Here is a 21001-nt window from a genome sequence, read left to right as displayed (position 1 = left end):
ATCCTGGCTAATCACCTTGAATATACCTCTATGGATTTACACAATACATAGACACAGCTCCAATGAGGCAAAATATAGATTTGTCTGTTATCTTGAGCCATTAGATTCTCCAAAGTACCTGTTTTCTGACGTATCATACTAAATACTCTCTACTCCAAATACACTGAATAATTTTGCAGGATTTTGTTTTCCAGTGTTGCAATTAATTCATGTACAAAAAAAGCTGAAAGTAATGGCACAGACCTGTCCTAAATATACACCATGAAAATTGTGGACTGAAGCTCAGTTCACAGCAGACTACTTTTGCCCAATATACTTCACATTATACCATGTTTTTTTTACACTAGATGTGAGACAGTGTGTTACATTTGGTGCCACACACTGTAATACCTAGAAATGACAGGGTGAATTAAGGACAAAGCTCCAGCCTTAATAGCTTAAGATCCCCTGGCATCCTTATGGTCAAACCACATTCTCCACACTTCTGTAATGTATTTGTGTGTGTGTGTGTCAAATTAATTACAAATCTATCACATTCATATATATTGCATTTGTTAGTCCTTTCAACTCTCAAAATACACTGAAGCATTTTATAGTGTGCTCATGATCAGCCATATTCAGTTCAAGAGCTGGCATACTGGAGAGAATAAGAACTCTGTGCCTGATAGGCAGATGGAAGAAGGGAGAGGGATACGGCATGAATCCAAAACTAGAGTTTAACCCCTTTCTTTACATGAGATTCCTCAGTAAATTTATGATGGTATTGTTTGGTCTCTATATGCATCTTGGCACTATTTTTAGTCATGAGCTTGCACACAGCAATTCAGCTCTGCCAGATTTTCCTGGCTTGTTTTTAATCCCCAAATAGAGGATCCATAGCTCTGATGAAAACTAATTAAATACCTCTTGTACACAGACTACCCTACAGAAACAAAACCTGCACTCTTGCTCACCACAGTTAAGTGTTTAATACAGTGTGACCAGTTTTGTTTGGAATTACTGTTTGCAAACTCTAATTAGACTAAATGAAAATGACTCATATTTTATATATTACAGCTGATAAACTACTGGTTGGAAAAACTGTGTGTATAAGCATGCAAAGCAATTCCACCACACATAAGTGCCAGAAATACTGCTCCCTGGCAGCCAGGGAAACATGTCCTTCATTTTATAGACTATTTGAATTTATAATACCTTGGATTCATGAGGCCACTTAAGATCAGACCATTTGTACACATGTAATACCAATTTTGTTCAATCTGTATTTTAAAAATCTATTACTTGAAACATATATTGAACATTAAATTGTTTATCATCTAAACTGGACCAAGTATTTGCTAAACTAATCTGATCCAGAAAACAATAAGCAAGTGTGCAGTGAAACTTGCAGTTCACATCTTCCAATGTAAAACTCCTGTAAAACAATGCCCTCAGATTCCTGGAAAATGGGCCTGGCACTGCTAAAGGTCAAGAACAGAATTACATCTTTCTGTGAAAAAAATTACCTGTCTGTAGAACAACCCTGAAACCAACTTTTTTGCCTGGTCATATCAATAAGAAAAAGAAATACTTTTTTTTTTCATAAATACTCAGCATTACACATAATATCAGGAATGGTTTGTTCCACATTGGTGCAGGATAAATGAAAGAAATAAACAGGAATAACTTTGACTGCCTTAAGTGTATATGTTTAAGGGCCAGTTAGTCTGTCATTTCTGTAACTATTTAGAAGTAAAAACCTACCAAACAACTAAAACACGGGCTGGAGAAGATGGAGGGATGGGCAGAAAAAAGAAAAAAGAAATACATTTAACTTGGCGCCATCATACACAGAGCCAGTAATAAACTCTGAATGTGATTGAAACTTTTTCTCCTGCTATCAGTGTCATTTTATTTTCTGTGAGAGTGGATGAATAAACACAGGTGGTATTAGGAATAAAAGCTTGATGCAAGTGCTCTTACCTACCCTGGTATGAAGAAACTGCAACTTCCCTTTATTGGTGAGAACAAGTTCAAGGGGGCACCAGTCAGAACAAATGAGAAATTCCATGTGAGAAAATTCTTCAGTGAGCAATGGCCTCACTCTTTCTTTCCAAACTAAAACAAAACAAAAAAAAAAAAAAAACAGAAAGAGTGTGATAGTAGGCAAAAAATTAAATTCAGGCTTGACTCAGTTTCCCCACCTTTCTTGATATTAAACTTATAAAAAAGGAAAGAGGAAATTAAGCTTCTGCTCTGAAGGGGAGAGAAGAGGGCTGAGAAAGCACAATTTGGATTATTTGCTGACTTGAGAAAGAAAAAACCCCATAGCAAAAGAGACTCTGTCACCTAAAGACAGTAATGAGACATTTTATAGAATACATATTAACTTTAAATAATTAATCCTTTCTGGATTAATCCCTGGAAAAGAGAATCAAAAGGAAACATTTGGAGCAAACTTGTGGCTTGCCTGAACTTATTTCAAGTTTCCAAGATCTAAAATAGAATCTTTTTGGAAAGCCAGACAGTCACCACCACAATAAAAGAAAATACAAGTCAGCTCATTTCCCCAAAATGTTTTGGCTTTCATTAATCAACATTTTCTGATTGAAAAAGAATTTAATTAAAATCACAACCAGATTCAACTGAAATGAGGCATAGGAAGTCAGGAATAGCTCTTAAGCATGAGATGTCTTGATCTTGTCTGAGGGACATCTTTCACTATCAATAGAGCCAGTTACTGTGGAGTAGTGGGCAGAAGTTGAAGGCATTTCTGAGCTTTTTATTCTCAGGTGCCATTAACCATTACAGCTCAAAAATTAGTGATATATATAGCATTCAAAAATTAAATTAAACATTCAAAATACCCTCAAATTAGATGGCATTGCATGTCTCTACCTACAGATCAATTCTGATTAAACCTTCAGACAACTCTTTTCTGAAGGGAAATTTCCTCCTAACTTACACATTTTGTGGGAATGTAATGATAATGCTTTTTCCTTCATTATCAGGAGAATTCTATATTACTACTATTTCAAGGCTTTCTAGTGGCAAGACCTTGAACAAAAGCTTTTTCTGCCTGTAACAAAGAAAAAAAGAAGGGGGAAGAGGGGAAAGAAGAAAATTTGTTTCTACTCTAACCCAAGAACAGTGACAATGGCATATCCTAAAAACATTCCATTACATAGATGGCCTGTATTCCAATTACTCAAACTGTAACAGGCAATCACAATCAGCTATTCAAACAAAGTGGCAGCAGTCACTAAATTTGCCTTTGTCTGAGCGTCTTTGCCCTATCCAAGCTGATCTTAGTGTTAAGCAGACCCAATGCCTCTGTATTTCTCTCATTGCACCCCTGTCCACTGTGACTGACACAAACTTGCCCCTTCAGCACACCACACAAAAATATTCCACAGAATTTTTATTCCTGCTCTCCAGATGGTAAATAGCACAAAATTAACCAAGTTTCATATTCACAGTATTGGCAATTTTCAGCAAATTTCAGCAACAAAAAGGAGAGAGATCCATATAAAAGAAGAGAAAGAGGTCCACTGAGTTCCATAGCTCCAACATGTGTTTTTGCACATGGAAAAATACACAGCTTAGGAAAGCTTCAAGGAAAGTCTTCAGATGTCTGCAATCTTGTATTCATTGTTCACTGAGCTTTGCTTTTTATATTTGCCACAAACATGCATTATCCATGAACACAGAATTGTCCCAGGCTAGTATCTGGGAAGAAATAAGAAGAAGGCAGCTTATGATGTTGTGTCAGCTCTACTCACGCACTGCTCAAAATGGGCACATCCCCAAAAAAAAGCATGAGCATGAGTCTCTGTGGACGCCATTGAAGCCTCAGGCTGCCAATGGCGAGGGCTTGAAACTTTTCTCAGGCAGGGAAGCTCCCAGGCTGAGACAGTTTCTCTCTCATGCAGAGGAGGTTTTCCCAGGCTTGAGACAGTTTCTCAGTTCCAGCCTGAGCCTTTCCCAGGGTGATAACGCTGGGGAAAAATAAAAAGGAATTAATAACAATACTAACACCTGTGCTTCGATGATAAACAGTTCTCACGGTTTGTGAGAAAGTTTTGTTTTCTTCGATTATCCAATAAACTGCTGTTCTGTTTGTAGTTTGCGGAACACACTATAAAAATGTGGTCCGCCGTTCAATAAACTGCTTCTTTAGCCACCTAGCTAGAGGAGTCCGTGTCGTTATTTCTGCGAAATACATCGCGAGTAGCGACAAGTCTCCTTTTTCCTTTATCCACACACTTCTCTAAGCTGAAGTGCATTAGCAATCTCAGATAGCTAATTCTTAATCTTTAGCAAAAAAAGCCGTGAAGTTTTTCATTTCCATAATTTAAACAAATCTGAGGACTCTTCTCTGGTAGGATTTTTTTTCCCCTTAATCATCCCTATGACTCATAAATAGGATACAAAACTGTAAAAGGTGATATGAACTCTTTGCCAGAATAGGCACTCCAGAATGAAGTGGCATTACTGCTTCTTATCTTGTGCTTCTCATTATACATCTGTTTCATGCCTCTTCATTGCCAAGATAGTCTAATATTTCTGGTGCTTCATATTTCACTGAGGTTTAATTGCAACTAGATTCAAGGAGGAAGAAAGGCAATAAAGACTTGGGCTAAGGGATTTTGGCTTAAAGAGTAAGTGTTGTCACTGTACAATTTAAGACAAATTAACTGGGAGGGTGACATAAGGATTGAGAACAGACCTGACTGTAGAGATACATGAAATAGACAGACTGACTTTTGCATTAAATAAGATAGAGTCACTGAAATGTCTATCTGCTAAAGTGGTAGGGTTTTACAAATATGAATGAGAATGTAAGAGGGTTCCTCAACAGTCTCAACAAATGAAGGATGGAGCACAGTAAAAAACTCTGCATCTAGATTAAACTTGAGCAGTGAGAATTATCTGGAAGTTTCATTATGGATTCATACAGAAATTCTAACAGCCAACTCAAGAAAGGCCCTTCTTTTCTACCACTCAGTATGATGTCAGTTGGATGTACTCCAATACCACTCTTGGCCTCTGAAAAAGCAGTGCATAGGATGAGATTCAGATAGTAGTGTTTGAGGTGAAGTTACTGCCATACCCTGCCCCATAAGCACAGGAAGCAGGTCTGCAGCTCTTCAGTCTAACAGGACTGGCCCAAAGCAGCTCATATGGATCATGATAGCACTGGCACACTGAAGAGCACAGAAATTCCTTCCCTGATATGGATTTCCCACTAAGCTTGCATCTCTCTCAACAATAATGTGCAATTTGAACATCCATTCCAAGCTACTATACTCCCTTACAGGCATACAGGCTTATGAAAATCACCCTTCAGGCATCTTGATAGGGATGTGATATATCACTTCACACTCCAGCACAAAGCAAAAAGTTTTCTATTATGTGCAAAATTCTGGGACCTATCTCTCAAAAGATTTTTGTTTCTGATCAGCCTGACCACCTTGCCCAGCTCTCTGAAAGACCCAATCACTGCCTTAACTGTATATTCCATAAGGAGCAGCACTGTGTATATTGGAATACAACTTTGTATATGACCCTCCACTGCTGATATTCCAGGAAACTTCCTGAGTTTCTTTTACATATACACAATAAACCAAAATCTCTGGAACAGTGGGAATTCCTAGCAATGACCAATTTCCTGGAGATTTCTCATCCTTGCTGTGGAACAGATTACAGAGCCTTAGAAGAAAAAGAAAGTGAGGAGGGGAGTGTGTCTGCTGGACCCAGGTTTTGGTGAGGTTTCTTGTGAAACACTGTGTAGGAAGAACACAATCAAGGAAAACTGACATCAAAAAAGATGAGGCTGCTGAACACTTTGTGCAGAGTACAAATATTGACAGTGAAGGGTAGGATGATCACTGCTAACATTAGGACTACAACAATTCCTATGGGAGTTGATCTACTCTGAGTTTGCCTCACCAGACAGCTGCTTTTAGTGGATTCAAGAAAGACCTTTCAGAACTGCAACTTGCCATTGCAGAAACAAGACCTTAGCTGTGGGACAAAGTTACCCCAAATCACTGTCTTCACCCAAAGGGTTTTAGATTCCTTGGACAAACAGGATTTTATCACTTGGAGTAGGGTTGCTCAGAGGGCATCTAGTCTAATTATCTGTGGAACTTCAAGTATATGCAGCACAGTTTCCCTAACCTGTGATAACATCTGCAATGACAGCTTTCATTTAAGTCATATTCTGTTGTCTCAGCAGCAGTATATTCCATTTCTTTTTTTATATATTCAGGAACTGTACATGGCTTCTGCAGTTTTTTAGTAACCAGAATGGATCAAACTGTTTGGTGGCTGAATTAATTTACAAATATTAAACACTACCAGTATTTGAACAGTCAAACTATTTTGTTTCTATTCATCTATAATTCTGCTATTCATTAATATTTCAAATATTACTTAGGTTTTCTGTAGGTCAAATATCTGACTTTGTACTAAGTGTTTCTGTCAGGTGTTAGATACAAACTTAGACCGAACTTTTAATTCATTTATCGGACAAGTAGCATCTGTGACTACAGAACAGTGTTGGAAATCTCTGCTGGCTATTGCTGCTGTGTGAGACAACTAGCATAAGTTAAGAACTAAGAGCAAGTGAAAACTCTGAGCTTATCTTAAAGTTATTTCAAAATTGAACTATTTTAAATAGCCTTTTATCTACTTGAAGCATAAATCTAAAGCTGTTAGATGGGCCTATTTCTTTCCTAATATTTTCTCAGAGTGGTGAATCATCCCTGTACTGAAGAACAGGAATCAGATCTTGCGTGTCTTCACACAGATTTAGAAGTTTTACAATAAACCTTAATCCGTTTTTCACTCTCCAAATCTTCCTTCAGAGCATCTGGCATTACTGTAATATATAACTCCTCTAAAAATATAGTGCTGTAGGCAGCAACTTTGACAGTGAAGACCTGATGGAACGCCACCAGTCCAGCCCCCAGCACATCTCATTTCTGCTCCTGCCTGCTTTGCTCCCTACAGCAAGGAGAGTAAAGTAGGTAGAGCTGCACCAACCCACAGCCTTCGCTACATACACAGGGACTTGCCAAAATGGTGTTCACAGTCTCGCATGCCACCAAAGTTCACAGCACTCCTGGAAAGGGTGAAGGTTATAAGCCTGAAAGACATTTCACAGGGAGACACACAGTAGTAATCCATAGCAACTTTAATTTACACCATGGAGTTTTCTCACCACATTTTGAATCTCAAATACCAGCAGTTTGGTTCTTTGAATTCAATTATTAGTCTCAAGACAGGAAGGAGTTACAAGTTTTTGGCAGTAGCAAAGTAGCCTGAAAGCAAGCCCAGTTCTCCCAGCCTGGACTTGGAAAACAGCTCAACTTCATCTCCAAACTGAGAGAGATAGGACAAAAGGAAACAGGCCTGACTGGAGTGAACTGTAACCTCTTCAGCTTTCTCACATAACTGAGAGAAACCCAAATATGCTCATTTCTATCAAGGTCCTTTGAACCAAGATGGTAGAGAGAAAACAGCATGTTCCATTTAGGCACTATCCACATCACTGGAGACCTGACGGACACGTTTTCCAAAGTTGCATTATCAGTGGCACTAATTGATGCTACCCTAGTCTTCAATCACTGTCTTCAAATATGTGTTCTGACTATTAAAACTAGAAAGTACAGAAAATATTAAAAGAAAATTTTTCTACCAGAGCAGGAGGGTGTCAATGCAGTAACAATACAATGGTTGTTCTTTTATGTATCTGATAAAAAATGCTGAATACCTGCAGGGAATTTCTTAGATTGCTCCAGGAGCTGGCTGGGCTTCTGTAGAAGAATTGGGTTTTCATATGTCTCCACCATACTTTTCAGTTGTTGGTGGTATCTTCTTATCTACACACGTGCTTTCCTGAACTGTTGCTCATTTTTCACAACAGGGTTCCAGGCAACAAGGACATCATCACTATAGACAAAGCTTAATGATTTTCAGAATCAGCGAAATTTCATACAACAGCAGTGCTATCAGGAAAAGCTGAGACATGTTCAAAAGGCTGCTAATAATAGTTCTGTCCATGGGCAGAGCTTCAAAAAAACCAAACAAACCTGTCAGACTTCAGGTTAGGACATCTGGCAAAAACATGACCTTGAATCTTTGATTTGGGGCTAGAACCAATAAGCACTAAAACTTCCTTAACCACATTTTTGCTCAACTTTGATCTACTGAAAAATATGCAAAGCAGGTTCAAATTTACCAGTGCAGAAGGGATAGAGAAGAGAGTCTGGCTAACAAACAAAGGACTACAGCTAAGTGTATTTAAGACACATATGTATAACTGAATATTTTATTTTTATTTCAAATGCCAATATTCAGCCATCTGGCTTTCCTTGAGGCTTTCCATTTGTGCCTTTTTTTTTTTTTTTTAATAGCCAATTTTCAATAGCAAGGCATTAAAAACAGAAAAGAAAACCAAGTTCTTTAGTGTGAACCACTGCAGGCTACCAATCACCACTCCATTGTTAAACCTACATGAAACATAACATCAAGAGAGTTTTTATTTTCTAAAACAGTCCTTTATTATCTGAAATATTTATTCCCTCTTTATCCTACTACGTGTTAGTCTTAATGGCCATATGGCCGGTCATTTATAATTAATAGCTTTTATCTAAATAAATACAGTGCTTTGAATATTTAAAATATTGTTTCTTTAAGAACCCTCATCAAAAGGTGAAAAAGGCTCTTTCCACAAAAAAGAATGGAAGGGTATGAACTTCATGAGGTGCCTGCAGGCAGGAAGCAGCACATCAAGTGTGGTATTGACCATTTCCACTGAACAAGCCCCACATGCCTGCACAGAAACTTCAGTGTAAAGCAGATAAAACACCAGATTAATTAAAGGGAGTTCTGGGGGACAAAAAACCCCACATATACACAGCTTGTATAGCACAGAGGGTCTGACAGCTTGAATTAGCCTTGGGGACACCTGCACCAGAACTTTCCTCTGCAGCACAGCACTGAGAGACCTCAGTTTTTATCTGACTTTACAATCTAGCAATTTTTTTTCCTGGTTTTGCTATAAAAAGTGTGAAAGGCAAAGAATTACATTGATTCCTTCAATCTTCTCATCCTGGCACAACATTGTGGCTGTTTCCAGTGGGACAGTGCATATTAGTGCTGCCTCATCATGGCAGAGGCTCCAAGTTTTTTTCTATCTATATTGCCACAATGTTTTGTGCTGTCCTAACAGCCAAATTCTTGTTAGACTTCCACATCCACTCATTATTTCCTTTCCTTGTTTATATAAATTGCCATGGCTTGTTATTCGTCAGGATTCATATCTGTGAATTTAATGGAACTGCATTTCTCAAAATCACCCACACTGTCAACAGCTCTAATTTGTTTATGTCAAATCAGTTCACTCCCTCCCCCCCGCCATTTACCCTTCTGTTTCATGCCATTTATATTAACTTGTCAGTTGGGATTTTATTTATTTATTTGCTTTGGAAGGTTTGCTTCTGTGAAACCCTGATGGCAGAAGAACCACACAACTGAAGGGACAAGTAATAATATATAGAAGCTTTCAAAACCAAGTTGCTACTTCCAATTCAGTTCTGGTCAATCGCAAAAGAAGTTCTGGACATTTCTTTGCATTTTCTAGAAAAACAGATGTGAGATGGTTTGAGATTTTTTTCAGTTTTTGTCCTTTTTTGAAATTATTGTTGTTCAGATTTTTATTAGCTCTGCAGATTGCCCTTTCTGACTATTTTACTAGCCAACACCTTAGAAAATTACTAAGAAACATTAAGTGAAAATGTAGACACTTAAGGATTTAATGAACTCTTTCAAATACCAGTGCTATAAAAACAGAGAAGTCTTAGAAGGCACCTGATCTCTCACAGCAGTTTAAGCACTGGGACTGCACCTTTCCTCTCAAAAAGTTACCATGTGGGAGGACAAAAAAAATAGAAATATTCTTTCAGTAGATACTTCCATATAGAACTTTGCAATGAGGTTACCACTAAGATATTAAAGCATGTATAAATTTTAATATGTACTGCGAAGAAATTAAAAATGCTGGTGAGGAGTTATATATGGTGCCTGCATGGTGCTTGGTTCTGCAGAAACCCAAGTCACAATTGACCTTGATTATTTAGAAAAGACTGAAGTAAGCTGCCACGTAGCAAGACAAAACTCACTGTGTGAAAAACTAGATGAATACTCAAAAAGGATTTATTTTTGTTCAGACTTAACATGAGTTTTTGCAAACATCTAAGGCTTTGATGATTTAGAAGAGATTGGGATGCAAGAGAAGAACTCCAGTATTTTGCTCAGCAGGATCCTTGATCCTTAAAAACCAAATCATTGACCCAGAAGGTGTTCTGCTGGTTGTGCAGTGTTCAGTATTTCCAAGGGGAAAATCCATCCATGTCAAGCCATGCTTTTGAAGGGGCTTGGTTCATCACACCTCCTCTTACTCCACAGAGCAGCAGAAGCTGCAGCTCTCCTGTGCTGTGGCCTTGCCCCATCTCCAGCCTATACAAAAATGTGCTGGCAGCACTCTGTGACAAAGGCACGGAGCATCTGGGCTCTGCAGGCAGCCACAAAAACCTGTTCTCTCCTCTCCACCCATTTTTGTGATGCACCAGTTTAATCAAGCATTAAGCTACTTTGGTCAGGGCTCTTAGCAGCAGCCTGGCACAACACCTCATTTGCTGGCCAATCTGCTTTTTAGACCTTTAACAATAGCTCAGCATTGTGAATGCTCAACACAGCATATATAGCTATTGTGGTGCTTCTGATTTTCATTTTATTTTGGGTGTTAACTTTTTCCAGTTGTGGCATGATTAACATGCTGGCAAAGGCTGAAAAAAAATTATTAATAGGAAGTATTTCTGGATGTTATGGCAGAATTATGTTTAAAAAGGGAACAGAAGTGCTCTATTTCAGTTATTATGGTGAAAACAACAAACACTCTATTTCTGTTTAAACATTTACTGGAATTTGTGTATTTTTACTTTCTGTAAATTTTATCCTAAAAAAACCCTTAGACTTCACAGCAACAACATTAGTGCAACTACTGTGTCATCAATACCAAAAGAAGTTGCTATTTTAGGAGTTCATAGATCTCTTTTCAGCTTGAAAAAAAATAAAAATACCTTGGGCTAAATTTAGCTCTCAAGAATTCAGCATTTGTGTAGGGGAAGAGACTTTGAAATTCTGGAACACCCGAAGTCAGCATCCTTACTTTCCAGATTTACAGCAGGACAGGGTTTATGCTCATATTTGCTAAGTTGAAAAAAACATACAATGATGATAACCACAAATATGTGGGATCAACCTCATGCCTTCAGCTGCACATAAGGACAACATGCATTAATTTTACAAACAATTTGAAACTAATTTAAGCTCTGAATTAGAACTATTCTGAGTACCTCAACAAGAGTTGTAATCATCATCACTCTCCTTGCAGCATACTGAGACGGGACTGACCCCATCTGCTCAGTCAATGAAGCCAGGAATCAAAGTTGAAATAATGCAAAATCTGAACTGTTTTATTTTTTTTGCTCCTGTCAAGGATCCAAACTTTGGAATACAACCCTGAGTGGTTTGTGATCTTAAAGTCTTCTTTAATAAAGTTATAGCTAAGATTTGAAAACCTGCATGAACAATTCAGCTAGACATTGATATCATCATTTTAAAAGGTTCCATATGCTATATGATTCACTGAAAATAAACCTAGAAAAGCTGTGTCATCCACTGCCCTGCTCTAAGTCAAGAGAGAGATACATAATCCAACCCACACAGGTGCTATTAACCTATCAATAAAGGCTTCCAGTGATGGAAAACAGACCATCTTCTTGTGAAACCTTTTCCAGCCTGAAAATGCAGCTAACAACCCCTTACTCTGCTCTTGGTGGGAGACAGAGAATATCAGTGTACCTTTCTGTTCACAACAAACTTTCACACACTCTAAATAAATCATCTCAAATTCTCCTCATAGCTTGTGTTATCTAAGCAAACAAGGCTAAAGAAGAGAGCTACACATTTTGTATATATCTTTCTCAAAACTTGGCTCCTAAAAGAGAACCTCCAGGGCTGTAATAATGTCTTACATAGGATGAGTCTATTCATTCACTAAAGAGCAATTTTGTTGCTTTTTTCAAGCAGCAGCATGGTACTGAAGTTTTATGTTCAGTTTGTGGTCTTCTAGCAAGTATTTTCAGTGGTACTGCTGCCTACCCACTTTTTCCTCATTTTATATTTGATGATTAATCTGCTTTTTCTTTCTTACATACAGCATCACCTGGGTGAACTTGGGTGAATCTGGAGGATGTGTCACCATTACTCACTGATTCTCTTTAAGTGTTGTGTAGGAAATTGCCAATCTTGTAAATAGGTCTTTTATACTAATAGCCTACCTTCTGTCAGAAGCCAGTGCTCCAGACAACAAGTAAACAGCAATAATAGCTGTTGCCACAGTATCTTTACTATTAATTCACTTTAGTCTTAGTAATGACTTTTCCTTTGTTATCACTGTTCAATTAATATTAAGCACCAATTAAGCCTCAGTTCTTCACCAACAGAGCCCTGAGCAGATGGTGAGGACCCATTACAGTGATAAGGTCAGAGCAGGCAGTTCTAAGACTACAAACCATATCCTGGGATAATCAATAAAAAGGAAATACTGCATTCATTTTCTATCACTTCTGCTCATCAGAGGGAAGTAACCCTGGGTATACACTGTTCAAATTGAGATAATAGCCCTTTGGAGTCAATAGATTATATTTGTGCATATAACAATATTAGTTAAGCCAACAAACTGGCATCCATGCAGAAGCCTCAAACATAGTATGGACTTTTATTTTTCCACTGGGTAAGACCCAGAAGCATTTTACAAGGCTTACAAGAGAAAAACTTGCCTCATCTACACTGCCTTGATACTAGCTCAATACTGCTGCAGTGGAGTCCTGAAGACCATGAACTGCAAGGGAGAAAGTAACAGCCCGGAGATGAGAGCTCAAACCTCACACTAAAAACATTCCCATTTCACCCCATGAAAGGTCTTTCAAGACAGAAGTACAAAAGTGACTGGAAATGAATCTTCACTTACTTCTGCCAGTTACAGACCTCGGCTGACTTTAACCAAGAAAAGACATGGGCACAGCATCAGCTACTTTTGGGCAAAGCCCTAAAGCAGTGTAGCTTCCTCATCTTCCCCTCCCTCACCAAATACAGAAGAATAAATCATTGCTCTGAAGTCGTATTTTGATCTCAAGAAAATTGAAGGTGACACTGGTGTTGAAATTTGACAGCTTCATAGTGTCTTTTAAAAAAGAAGACATCAAGAGGTATCTCCAGCACATTCAAATCAGAGAACAGGATTTAGAGCCCTCTGAACATAATAGGCAAGAATGCCTTCCATGTTTTATTGTAGTTACTGTGTTTTACATCCTTGCAGCATCATTACAGATTTGCAAAGAGCCAGTATATTACATTTCCCATGATGTTGGTAGCTTACATGGAGTTAAAACAGGAACATAAAACAGGATGACCTGGCTCCTCATAGCAGAGAAAAGACAATAGAGGTAGAAAAAAAAAATTGTTGTCTGTAATATGGCACTTCAATTGGCAGTGACCAACTGAAGGTATATAGCCCAGCTGGCAGACAACATTTCTGCCCAATAGCCTGTTCTGGCTGCAGATCCCTGTACCTGCAGTTAAGACTGCTTCCTAATTGTGTATGTAATAGTTTGTTTTACAAGAACATGTTCACCCAAAACACTCAAGTTCATTTCTGTTCTCACAAACACCACCAGAACAGAAGTCTGAGTTTTGGTTATCTTGCTGCTCTGTGAACTTTTGTAACTAGATTTACAATCATGGTTTAGATTCAAACATCCTCCACTGTTATCCCAGGAACTTTACTGGTTTGTAGTGTAGGATCATTGAGAAGTGCTTTTCAAATACTCTAACAATAAAAGAAATCAGGGCAGAACCATATTTTTGAGTATTTACCTTTTAAAGTAAAAAGAATTTGTAAATAGTAAAAAGTCATATAATTTGAAATACTATTTCTTCTTCATTTAGCAGACAAAACACTTGCCTGAAACATCTAAGAGATACATCTTGGTTCTAGCCAAGATCATTGCTTTCACTCACTAAATGCATGCAATGTATTCCATTAGGCAATTGCTTGCCCATCAGTGTACAATCTAACACAGGGCCCTTTGAAAACATTATATTTGATAACCATCATAATGATTGATTAAACTGCCTCAGATAAGAGTATCTGCTTCCATCAGGTTAGTTATGCTAACACCATGTGGCAGTACTTAGTAAACAGATGAATTTGTGAAAAGTACTACAGAAATTTTGAGGACATAGTAGATATTTCATTTTGACTTGAGATTAGCATACCTCTCCCCCAACTGCTGAAAAGCATAGATATATAAATACATTAAAGCCAACAATTTCTAGCTCTCTTTTCTATTTAAAACTTGCTTAATTAAGGCATTTATATATCCACAAATTACTGCAAAATGATTGACCTAGAGGTTGCTCTGAACCTCACAGACTAAAGACTTTACTGGAAATTCTTCTCAGCAGCTGTTTTTCAAGTTCATTTGGTTTGAAAATCTTTTAAAAATACTTTTTTTTTTTTTTTTTTTTTTTTTTAATCATTATTGCTAAGTGAAACTTCTTTAGTTGGCCAGAATGGGAAAACATTTTACCATTTCACAATGAGTCAGTTCCTGAAAGCTGATTAGCTTCTACTTCATAATGGCTCTAAGCATTCAGTTATCAGCAGTGACTCCCAAATAATCATACTGGACACTTACAATGAAACAAAATTTAGTTTAAAGCAAACAATTGCAAATGCAGCATGCTTTGGATCTCCTAATGTCAGTTTAAGTATTATTGCCTATTAGGAACAACAACAGCACAGCTGAAGCGGTTAATAGAAATGAGCACAAGTCACAGTTTTAATTGCAGCCTTAGAGCCATATTCATTAGAGATGAACACATTCCCTCCACGTTGCAAGCAGAATGCCTGCATACATGATTTCAAAAGCACTGCACATCTGCTCAGAATATGACTCCTGTCTTCCCACACCTACCTGATGTCTCTGATGAGGACAAGAATGCTTCTCTCCTAAACTTACCAGCTGTATAATATACAACAGCGAACACCTTAAAAAAATTACACTTTGATATGTCCTTAAACAAGTCTTTAGAACAAGATGTAATTTAAAGTAATGCACACAGATACATAGAAATGTACTGACTTGATATTCTTGCTATATCTCTTTCATTGTAAGAAATTTTTTTTCCAGGCCAGGTTTAAGAAAATTACACCTGTCAAGCAAAAACTGTCTCAAACTCTTAATACTATCCCCTGAAAATACAAGAAGACACTACATGATGTTATTTCCTGCACTGGTAGAGGTCATCTCTCGCACAGGAGTAATTTTTATCTCTGGAGGAAAAACAGTGCTTGTAAAGCTCCTAACACCACCCTGTTAATGCCAGTTCACACAGCCTTCAAGAATACAACATCTTGTAGTTTTCCTTAGAAGTCCCAAAGCAGAGTTTGGGAACTGCAGCTGGGAAAAGAGAGGCTAACTGGGCAGCAAATCCCCAGGGAAGGCTGTATAAGCTTGAAAAGGATCCAGTAAAGGATTAGAGTGAATGAAGTGGGAAACGAGGATTTGGCTGTTTTGAAACTAAATATATCAGTCCATGACATCTGTCTAACAAGGAAAACGTTAAAAATGCAGATTTGGAATGCTGCACTTCTTACTGTGAGCCACTAAGTGTCCACAAACAAATTCCAATCCTACAGTCACTGAAATTTAGGGAGGAACACTCACAATAGATACAGGAAAAATAACATTCTCTTCAAATGAGAAGAGATCAAACTCTGAGGATGCCAACCTACAGGCAGAGAAAAGGACTGAAAGTAACACAGGACAGAGAGATTCATTCTAACCCTCCAGACTTTAAAAAGCCAGGATGAAACTGCAGTGTCCACGAGATTCTTGAATTTCATTTCACCATTTATCAACATTCAACAGGAATCAGGTGTTTCAAACAATCAGAGAGCTACAAGAGAATCCAACATAAAACGTACATTGTTTGAGGGAAAGTATCACGCAAAGGAAAAAACAAATAAGCATTACAAGGCTTTTAAAATAAATATACATAATCATAGAATCATTCAAGCTGGGAAAGACCCATAAGATCATCCAATACAAGCCATCTCCCCAGGTGCCACATCTACATGTGTTTTAAACACTTCCATGATGGTGTTCCCAATACTTGACAGCTCTTTCCTTTAAAAATTTTTCCTAGTATCAGTTCTAAACCATCTCTGGTGCAACTATATAATTCTACAGCATATTCTACACTTGAACTCTGAAAACTAGTTCCTCTTGATGATTTATTTTTAATTTGCTCCTGAAAGAAATGGGTAGATATCTTGTTATGGTCAGTGCAGTCTGATGAATCCATATATTAACAATTACAGTACATTGCATTAGCATGTCAACCACATAAAGTATACTTTAAGGTTAATAGAGTATGGTTTGTCATTTATTAATTAGATGACATGTTGAATATTTTTGTTCCTTCAGAATGAACTCTACTTTTCTCATTTGAAACTCAATGGAAACATGAAAGGAAAATAAAAACTGCAGAAGAAATATGCAACATATGCTGAAATTACATTTGGCTGCACTACCAAAACATTTCAGTGACATACAATTTACTGGAGACAACAACTGCCAATTTCACCTAGTGAAAATAATTCTCTTCCTGTTCCTGCATCAGCTGACAGCTGTATTGGCTTCTCAGCTCCTGCCTATGTCTTGCCTTCGGCTCCAACCTCATCAAGTTTTAAATGGTGGTCTCTGAGGAGTTCAATTCTGAGCTCCAGCTCTTCATCTACATTTATCCATAATGCATCTCAACCTGAACTGCTGAACAAGGGAATTATGCCAACAGTAATGTCACCATGCATAAAACGGCAGAAATAGCCTTCAGCCCACCAGCCAAACCTTTGCTCCCTTTGCCTGTCTGGGTTCAAACAGCACACACACCAAAAAAAAAAATTTAAATAAGGGAGAAAACTGAACTCTGGCTACCAAGGTCAGAGTCTTCTACTTGAAGCTTAGACTTAGGCTCATTCCTTCTGAGCTGGGAAAATAAATAAAAAAATAAAATAAAATAAAATAAAATAAAATAAAATAAAATAAAATAAAATAAAATAAAATAAAATAAAATAAAATAAAATAAAATAAAATAAAATAAAATAAAATAAAATAAAATGAAAAAAGTTTAAAAATCCACCTTAAACTAATACGGTGATTTTTCTTTCCATGTCATAGGCCATACCTTGAGAGCACTAATCTATAGATCCTCTGTAGTTGCATGTAATATTCTGGAAAGCCATGGAACAATCCTGCCAACCACTGTCTTTATCTCCTGAGGTTTTTCCAATTATTAACAGTGTCCAGTTGGAGTTTTTAAGACATAATTAGAACTGATTCAAGACTAACAAGAATTGAGAAGGCAAGACTAACAAGAATTGAGAAGGTTCCTTGTGCTCAGCACCAGAAAGTACATCATAGGCATCAAGCTTAAACAGCCACTGCTTGGAAACAGCCTCCTCAGGGAAGTCAGGCTTCCTTTTTTCCACTGCAAAACTTCAGTTTCACTCCCACACAAAGCCTGCCCACCTCCTGCTAATATATAAAGAAACCTAAGGATGTGGTCATAATTACAAAGGTGACACAGCTGAACCAACCTCAGAAGAAACAAACCTCTCATGTTCTCACCCTCTGCAGCTTTTCACCTTCTCTTCACACTCACTTTTGATGTAGCCTCCCCACCCTGAGACTTTGGCCTCAATGTGAAGTATCAGACATTAAGTGTCTGACACAGCATGAAAAGCAGCAACAGAAATTTCCAAATAGTGAAGTCAGAGAAAAGGCAAGAAACAGGAATTCACAGTTAGAATCTGTTCTCTAAATGCTTCTGCGTCAGCTTCCAGAGGGAGCCCTGCATCTAGAGAGGTGGGGCGGCTGGGCCCCCTGCTGCTCCCCAAATAGCTCATCTAGGCATTTCCCTTCTGCTCCCCCTGAAATGGAATGCACAAATGCATGCTCACCAGCATGGCACTCTCCAGATGGCACGTCTGCTCTAACTTTTTTGTATTGGAAGGACAATTTCTTCATTAAATCTGCATGACCTACAGTGTGGTGTTTTACTGTAGTCTGGATTTCTGCTCCCTTTCCATCAAGGTTTACCTGGTATTTCAGCCAACAACCTCTACTGTGTTTTGTTGGGGGTTTTTTTTATTAAAATGTAATAACACGTAGCAGCACAGTCTTTGAGAAATACTGGAAAGAAGGGTAGGGCATCAGAAAGAGAAGAAACAGACAGTAAAGTGGTGTTTACAATGGGTAATTCACAGACCTCAGGCAAGAGACACACAGCATAATGTTCGCAACTACTGAAAAAGAAACAATCTTTTCACTAAGCATCTCCAAAGGCCTCAGGTCAGTATGGTAAATACAGGATTAGAAACAGTTTGTTTAAGTGCTTAGCTGAATTAGAGCATAGGAACAGCTATCTTGGATCCTTCCCAGGCCAGTCACCATCAGGGATGTTGTTGCAGTGCAAGAGTTTGTGTTTGTAAGAGGCTGGGGATACGTGTTCCCTTACAGAGACCTTTCCACAAGGAAATTAATTCCAAACGAGGAGATGTAGGCATTATGGTCTTCTATTATGCTATTTCTAAGAATGACAAACCCCTAATTCTAGTCCAAACTCACATTAAAGCTTGATTATCTGGCTTCATCTGCATGAGGAAATAAATTCTCTTTGTAGTCAATAGTCTGCCCATCAGAATCAGAGATAAGGAGAAAAAAAAATCTAGACATAACCTACTCTCTTTCAGAAATTCTGGAGAGTTTTTAAATTTTTAAAAACTTACCAGTTTCATGTTCTTGCAGGCAAAAACAGAGATAGACACTTGAAGAAAAAATTGAAAGGGCAGTAATATCACAGACTTCCCACTGTTTCTCATGACAGTGGGGGAAGAGCAGTATGCCAAGAAATACCCAGGTGCTCGGGGGTCTTACAAGGAAAACTAACAAACTGCAAACCCCACAGTTAAAACCAGCAGAGATGCTCATTCTCAACATTCCTGATGCCTTATGCCAGGGTCCCCTGCTATAAGCTACTGCTGTCCCTCAGATGCAAGACTCCAGGCAACCCACATGTTCTAGTTCCATCACACACCTTTCCCTCCATCTCCCACCCACTCCAGGTCTGCTGCTTGTTCCTCAGGACATACCGAACAACAGAGGGAATGGCAAGATGCTCTGGGGAAAAGGTAGCAGGCAGAGCAGCGCACACACACACACAAAAAGATATAACATTGACACTAGAATGGTTGTACTTGAATAAAAATGCTTCTTGTGAAAGAGAATAGAATCTCTTCCAATTAAATAAATTTAAAAAAAGATAATGTCTAAACTGACTCTTTGATCCTAAAAGCTACCAAAAACCACAGTTCAAAATGGGTTAGAGTCTGGGCTGGCAAAACCACATCCTTTAAAGGCAGCAGCTGTTCTCACACTCACAAACGTATCCTGGCACTGCTGATATTCCATTACTCTGGGAACTGAGATTTTTTTAATTGCAAGCCTCTCCCCTTTCCCTTCCATAAAAATACTGCTTTACTAAATGTAAGACACATCGAGTCTTACAGAGTAAGTTGTGAGGGCCAGGACAGCACACCACTGCTGGCCAGAGGACACCCACCCAGCCATGTCCCCTCATCCCAAGGCTGTGCCAGGGACGCAGCCCCAGGTGTTTGCCATGTGGGTCCTCCCAGGTGCATTCTGCCTGAGGAGCAGCCTGATAAAAAGCTGCTGCCTTCTACAGGGACACAGCTCATAGAGTGCTGAGCTCTGTCTCAGCCTGGATGGTGCAGGATTCCTGCCTGCAGCCTGGGCTGGGAGAGGTTTTGGCTGCTGCAGTGTGGGGTACAGATGATGGGTGGGGGGGCTGCTGTCCTTTGTGGCCCTGTAAGGGTTGTCTGTTCAGAAGAAGGGCCACATCCAGCATGAGCTCTCACTCATGGACTTGGAGGAATTGGGAAGACAAGGTCTGTGGAGCTGTTGTGACTCATATTAAAGTAAGCAGCCTGAAAGGAATGTGAAAGCTTTGGGGTATGTAGACTGTTCCTCTCAGTTCAACATCCCTGCCTCTATGGAATGAATGAGGAACAGGATGGAAACACAGAACCTGGAGGTACAGATGATAGCAGTGCAGAGCAGAGCCTGGGAAACAAGGAAAGCAATTGAGAGACAATACCTGGAAAACTGGGGTTGCTGTGGCCGATTTCTGAGGCCTACTTTTGTGTGGGCCCATCGGCCTTGGTGAGACGCCATGGTGCCAGTGAGGCACTGGGTGGCCGGTCCTGCTCTGTGGGGTGCCCAGCCCCAGGCCTGGTGTGTGTCACTCCTCTGCAGTGCCAGGGCTGCCTGGGGATGCTGTGGGGTGCCCAGCCCCAGGGCCTGGTGTTATCTGACTCCCCTGCAGTGCCAGGGCTGCCTGGGGATGCTGTGGTGTCACTCTCTTGCAGTGCCAGGGCTGTGGAGTGCCCAGCCCCAGGCCTGGTGTGTGTCACTCCCCTGCAGTGCCAGGGCTGGCTGGGGATGCTGTGGAGTGCCCAACTCCGAGCCTGGTGTGTGTCACTCCCCTGCAGTGCCAGGGCCTGGTGTTATCTGACTCCCCTGCAGTGCCAGGCCCGCTGCCCCTGTGCTCTGCGGGGGACTCCCCGCCCAGCCCATGAGGTGACCCAGCCCTGCCCGTGCGGTGACCCAGCCTCAGCCGGTTCCCGCATGGCAGCCTGAGCCGTGTGCCTGCCGGCTGTATCAGCCGTGGCTGCTGCTGTCAGGGACTGCAGGCCCTCCTCTGGCTCCGGGGAGGGGGAATGGGCAGGTGGCGAATGTCC

At 39.4% G+C, this 21001-nt stretch overlaps 1 protein-coding gene across 1 annotated transcript in view; it reads right to left on the bottom strand.

Annotated features, from left to right (window-relative positions):
- Positions 1–20467, bottom strand: part of NYAP2 (neuronal tyrosine-phosphorylated phosphoinositide-3-kinase adaptor 2) — a 155286-nt gene extending 134819 nt beyond the window's left edge. Inside the window, exon 1 of the mRNA XM_056498568.1 lies at positions 20359–20467. Coding sequence (XP_056354543.1) covers positions 20359–20435 — 77 coding nt within the window. The 5' untranslated portion in view covers positions 20436–20467. The remainder of the gene's footprint in view (positions 1–20358) is intronic.
- Positions 20468–21001: the final 534 nt, after the last annotated feature.

Source organism: Oenanthe melanoleuca, chromosome 9, assembly GCF_029582105.1.
Source record: "Oenanthe melanoleuca isolate GR-GAL-2019-014 chromosome 9, OMel1.0, whole genome shotgun sequence".
Classification (NCBI taxonomy): Eukaryota; Metazoa; Chordata; class Aves; order Passeriformes; family Muscicapidae; genus Oenanthe; species Oenanthe melanoleuca.
The sequence above is the reverse complement of the archived record's forward strand: the minus strand, read 5'-3'. Positions and strand labels throughout refer to the sequence as shown.